The sequence below is a fragment of the Arachis ipaensis genome, chromosome B10, assembly GCF_000816755.2.
Source record: "Arachis ipaensis cultivar K30076 chromosome B10, Araip1.1, whole genome shotgun sequence".
Lineage (NCBI taxonomy): Eukaryota > Viridiplantae > Streptophyta > Magnoliopsida > Fabales > Fabaceae > Arachis > Arachis ipaensis.
Window position 1 is genome coordinate 844,324 of NC_029794.2, and position 6,218 is coordinate 850,541.

At 28.6% G+C, this 6,218-nt stretch overlaps 2 protein-coding genes across 3 annotated transcripts in view; both read left to right on the top strand.

Moving 5' to 3' along the window:
• Window positions 1-1,963, top strand: part of LOC107622140 (isocitrate dehydrogenase [NAD] regulatory subunit 1, mitochondrial-like) — a 4,207-nt gene extending 2,244 nt beyond the window's left edge. The window contains exon 4 of the mRNA XM_016324042.2: window positions 1,374-1,963. Within this exon, the coding sequence (XP_016179528.1) occupies window positions 1,374-1,648 (275 nt within the window). The 3' untranslated portion in view covers window positions 1,649-1,963. The remainder of the gene's footprint in view (window positions 1-1,373) is intronic.
• LOC107622092 (probable acyl-activating enzyme 2) overlaps window positions 4,925-6,218 on the top strand; it is a 4,577-nt gene continuing 3,283 nt past the window's right edge. The window contains exon 1 of one of the 2 annotated variants that reach the window (XM_016324010.2): window positions 4,925-5,484. In XM_016324010.2, coding sequence (XP_016179496.1) covers window positions 5,002-5,484 — 483 coding nt within the window. In that variant the 5' untranslated portion in view covers window positions 4,925-5,001. The remainder of the gene's footprint in view (window positions 5,485-6,218) is intronic. The other variant, XM_016324009.2, reaches the window with a different exon arrangement.

The following is a 6,218-nucleotide window of genomic DNA, read 5'->3' on the forward strand; positions in this document are numbered from 1 at the left end:
GCTAAAATAAATAAAAAAATAAACGAATTAGTCTATTTACCCCATCAAATTATTCATAAATAGTTGGAACTGGAAAATTATAATCCATAAACAAAATAAATTTATACTGGATGACTCATTTGAGAGTGTGAGCCCCCTAGATTGTGTACTTGATGAATTAATGTAGTTAGTAGTCCCCCTAGATTGTACTTGATGAATCAATGTAGTTAGTTGTAGTGTTCATTTTAATTAACATTTAATTTAACTACTGCGGGTCTCTCTGATTCATAGGTTGATTTTTACTAAAATGTTTGGAATCATAGTTTGAGAATCAAGGATGTCTTAGTTTGCTTTTTTTCTTTTAGTTTTCTTTATGCTTTTTTTATTTTGTATTTTTTTATTGTTGAAATAATTAAAAAATTTAAATATAATAAATATATAATTATAAATACAAATGCAACTGAGAATCTTAACACGCTAATTCAAATTAAGGAAAGTCGATCAACTGGAGATCTATTACACTCTTTACTGTTAAGAACTTAAGATGTCATGAATTTAAATCAAATGTGTTACGTAAAAGAAAAGTGGGCTGGACGGGTTCCATGCAAATTCTTTTTTTTTAGTGCTTGTTTGAGTGCCATTAAGTTGATAAAAGAAATATCTTTTTTCAATGAAAAAATATCTTTTTTTTATTTTTTAGTGTTCAGTAAATTTCTAGTAATAAAAATAAAAGCACTAGAAAAATTAAAAAAAATATATCTTTTTTAAAAAAATGATGTTTTTCACATAATAAATAAACAAAAAAGTACTTTTATATTGTTAAGCCCAAAAATAATTGATAGATAAAAAGATTTTTTGCATGAGATATCCAAACATAAAATTACTTTTACTTTTCTATAAGATCTTTTAAAAAAAGATAACTCGAAAAAAGATCTTTTCTTAGAAACTCACTCAAACAAGCCTTTTCCCTTCCTCAAAAGTCTATAGTATTTCTGGATATGGAACTACAATGGGTTAGGTATATCTGAGAGATCCTTTGCACTCCTAAGTCTCACAAATATTTAAATGACTAGACCCCTTTCCCTCTGCCCTATAACTTCCATTTATACTACTCATGTAACTAATCAATTGTAACTAGAAATTGTAGCTTCTCAAAAAAGATGTTTTTTTTTTTATTTTTCTAATACTTTTACTTTTACTACTAGAAATTTGCCAAACACACTAAAAAATAAAATAAAAAATTATTTTTTCATTGAAAAAAGATTTTTTTTTTATCAAAATAATAGCGCCCAAACAAACATTAAATAAGATAAGTTTGTGTTATTGTTTGTCTAGCATTACTCGATTTTTATTATTCTCCAAACAGAATTAAATTAACATTTTTGTTGTGGTAGGTAATGTTGGTGCTGAGCATGCTGTGTTTGAGCAAGGAGCTTCAGCTGGAAATGTTGGAAAGGATTCGATTGTTGCACAAAAAACAGCAAACCCAGTTGCACTTCTTCTCTCTTCTGCAATGATGCTTAGGCATCTTCAGTTTCCTGCATTTGCTGACAGATTAGAAACTGCTGTTCAAAAAGTCATTCTTCAAGCCAAAGTCAGAACAAAGGATCTTGGAGGATCAAGTACCACCCAAGAGGTTGTTGATGCAGTAATAGATGCTTTAGATTAATTCTAAAATTATTTCCTTTTTTTTTTTACCAAAAATGGTGTTAGCCTCAAATTTTTTAAAATAAATGTCGTTTTCATTTTTTTATTACGTTGAAAATTTAATCCAATTTTTGAAGTAATTGAATATTTTTCAACGTAAAAAAAACGACATTTATTTTTAAGGTGAAAAAATATAATAGTTTTTTGTTTCTTACTAATTCTTTTTATCTACATTATTTTTTTTGTCACCCCACAAAATTGAAGATAGCAAATTTTGATCCCTACAATAAAAATGTTTATGCAAATGCAACACAGAGAGTCAGAAAATGATGTATTGGATACTCTTTTATGATCCTTGGAGATTTTATAGAAAAAAAATTATTACTATTTATTTCCAAGTTCTAACTTCTATTAATTAACCATTATTATTTGTTGATTATTATGGTTCATTTAGTGTTTATGGTTCTACTTAATCATGCATATAGTCGTGCTCTCGTGCAATATAATGTGAAAAATGAACTCTAATTAATATAATTAATTAACTAATTAAGAGCTAATTATTAGCCAACTCTAGGAAGCTATGGACAACTCTCAAATCTTAAGCATGGTGTGCAATGAGTAATTACTAATTACTATGTTTCATAGGGTGGCTTGTGGGGAGAGGGCACCTTCTAGCTAGTCCAAGAGTAAACAAAATTTCCAAAACGATTTCGTCCCAAATAAGATTCCTTTTTTTTTTGTCTAAACATGGAAAGAAACAAAGCAAACACTATCCTATATCCGAGCGGATGATTTGTTGGAGATCAACACAAGGCTCAAACCAAATAACATGATTAGAGTTACTCTTGGCACCATATCTAGCTATTCAATTCGCAACTCTATTTGCTTCTCGGGACACCCACTCAATGTGAACAAGCCAAGGACGAGATAAAAATTTATGAATCTTGTGAACCAAATCTACTACTTCAGATGAATACCCACTTATAAGATCATATTTAATGGGCAGAATGTAAAGGCAATCCATTTCACATATAATATCCCTTAAACCGCAATTCCAAGCTAAAACCAGCCCCCTCCAAGTAGCAAATAATTCACATCTGATGATAGATCAGGGAGAATGCTTCCAGAGCAACCCGAAATATAAGCTTAGAATCTCTAATAATATATTAAAATACCACTAAATTTGAATCAAGATACAAGCTTGCATCACAGTTAACTTTAAAATTGTTGCCTGCCGATGGTTCCCAACCCAGGCAATTTTGGAGAGACTTAAAGGCATTGTTTCGATTCCTGTAAACTTGTAAGTCCTTGGCGGTAATTCTGGCCAAAGCAACAACCTCGTGGTCTGTCCAAGGGTTGTCAGTATTAAATATGTCATTACACCTATGTCTCCATACCCACCAAAACCTTGCACCAAAAGATGTGCCTCATTGATAGCCAAGACCATCCGAAACCACTCTTCAAGAGCAGTACCAGCCATCGAGTCCAGGATACTAGGATCCAACATATGCCAAATTGCCTTTGATTGTTCAGAATCTCTAAGGCAATGCTCCATAGTTTCTTACGCCTTGTTACATCTCTTACACATATCTGAAGAAGCTAAATGCCGCTTGAATCGAAAAGTCTCAGTTGGTAGAGTATCATGTAAGCCAAGCCACATAGTAAATTTAAACTTCTCCGGAATGTTTGTATTCCACAACCAGTTCCAGTTACTATTGGCATTCCAATTTAATGTTTTCTCTAATAACCATCTATAACCCTCCCTTACGCTATACTTTTTTGTTATTGTATGCTACCACTCCCACTGTGACTCCAACTCAGTCGAACTAGGATATCTCAAACCACGAATAAACTGCTTAATCTTTTGCGAAATAGGCGTGGTAAGACTATCAACCTCCCAAGTCACTCCTTTCCACAAGTCAGCCACTATGAAATCTGATACAGAAATATGCACTTAAGGAACAAAGTTGCAAAGCTTATAAAAAAGAGTCCATTCATTATACCAAACTAATTTATGAACATCCCCAATATTCCAATGAAACCCTTTCTTGAGATGCTCATAGGCACTAACAATGTTCTTTCAGGTAGCTGATAAAGAATTTTTACTGTTTTTATTTATACCAGATTGATTCATGAGATATTTATGCTTCAGAACCTGTACCAACAACTTCTTACTATTATTTAAACAATCTCATACTAACTTTTTTAAAAACGCCATGTTAGCACAGAAAGTATTCTTAATATGCAATCCCCTACCCAAGGTTTATATAAGTTGATAATGATATTTAAGGGTTTTTTTTTTCCTTTGCTCGACAATTATATTATAAGTTAAGAAAGTTAAATGGTTGGATGAGTTAGATTTGGCTACATAGGTTAAAAAATCTTTAGAGCAAAACCCACCAACAAAAGATAATAAATCTACCTACTTAATTCAACTACTACCAACAATAATATAATACAAAGTGTAAAATTTGACTATTTATTCATCTTCTACATGGAAAAAAAAAGATCAGAAGAGCTTTCCTTATAGTTGTTATCATTATTTGGGTTGGACAATTTAGTGGACTGTGGATATGGTCATGATTAATTTGATATGTATGTTTTGAAACAAGTTGTCATATTATATCCCGTTTGTCACTTTTTCTAGACACATTTAAATATTATTACGTGTTAATGTGTCTAATTTTATTTTATATTTTAATTTAATAAAATATTAAATATTATTATAATTTATTTAAAAAATATTTTATATATATTCATATTTTATAAAAATTTTAAAGTTTATATATCATCTTATATTTTTTAAATTAGTAATTTTATGCTAAGTGTTTTTTTATAATTTTCTTATGCCAATGGAAATTAATTAAAAAAATAATAAAAAAATTAGAGATCAAACTTTAAATAATGTTTTTAAGAAAAATTGGACTGAATATATAAATTATGTATCAGTTATTAAAAGATAGTGCATTTTTTTTAAATCAGTACAATTTTAATTAGAAAACTAATATACTATTTTTTTAAAAATCTATTTTATCAAAAGAATTAAACTATTTAAGAGACAAAAAAAATTTATTACAATTTTAATTAGAAAACTAATATACTATTTTTTAAAAATTATTTTATCAAAAAAATTAAACTATTTAAGAGACAAAAATAATAATTTTATTTTCAATTAAATTTTGATATGATTACATCGATGGTTGATTTTTATACCCTTAGAAGACAAGGGAGGAAGCAATTTTAAATGCACTTTAATTTTCCAACTACTTGGACAGTATCTCATATATATAAAATAAAATAATTCATAAAAACATATCACTAACTCAATAAAGTAAAACAGACCCAGGCTTGTGTGGTGTACTACTAAAAAATCTTATGGATTTTGCAACATTAGGATCTATGAATGGTAGTGGTGGTGGTGGCTTGATTTGTGCCTTCAATTTTTCCAGTTGGGTAAGCAATAATTCTCCAAGATCTTCTTGTTTTCTTCACCAACATATGAACCATAAAAGGTTCATCATGATGAAGTTGTGTAATAATGTTATTCTAAGGCATTATTATTATTCCAATAGTAGAAAAACACAAATAATGTTTTCAGCTCATAGTTCCCTTAACAATAATAATTCCCATTATCCAAATAATGATGATCAAGGATCATCAATGGAGGGTGTTGTTTTTTGTGATGCAAATTATTCTCCTTTGACTCCAATAAGTTTTTTGGAGAGAGCAGCAAGGTTTTGTGGAGAAAGAACATCACTTGTTTATGGTTCTTTGGAGTATAAATGGAGTGACACATATCAAAGGTGTTTGAAACTTGCTTCTTCTCTCACTCAGCTAGGGATCTCACCTGCTGATGTAGTAAGTCTTCTCCTTTAATTTATGTCTTTTTAATATTATGAATTTAATTTTGATGTATTATGAATTTAATTTTAATGCACTGTAAATATAAAATTGTTTTACACGTATATAAAAATAACTACTTTTTATGTTAATAATGATTTATAATTGTACGATTGTGTAAAATGTTTTACATGGTCAGTATACGAAAATTAAACTCTTACTACTATGTATCATGTAAATTCTTAATGTCAAGAATAATTATTATTCTTATAGCATAAGGTGATACTTAAGCTTCTGTTTGATAAATATAAAAATACACAGACCAAAAAAAAAAAAAAGATTCCATCTTTTTATTATTCACATGAAATGATAATTTTTAGCTTCTTTTAATATTATTTTTGAGAAATAAAAATTTCTGTATTTCTGTCTATTGTTATGTCTAATTGTTTACCGTTTTGGATTATAAAACATCTACACATTTCTATCTTTCAGACATAGTTTTTTGTTTTTCCGGTTTTTTTCTCTTTCTAATATATTTTTATCTTTACATTTCTATTTTTATATTTGTATTTTGTCACAGGACAGAAACCAAATGAAACTAATTAAGGATTAAATTGAGCATTAATATTTTCGTTTTAATATGTGAAGATATTTTTTTATAAAAATTATTATAGTTAAAAACGGTTAGATAATTAAATATATTTGACTAAATTTCTTAACACAATATATGTCGACATCCTAATTATCATTTT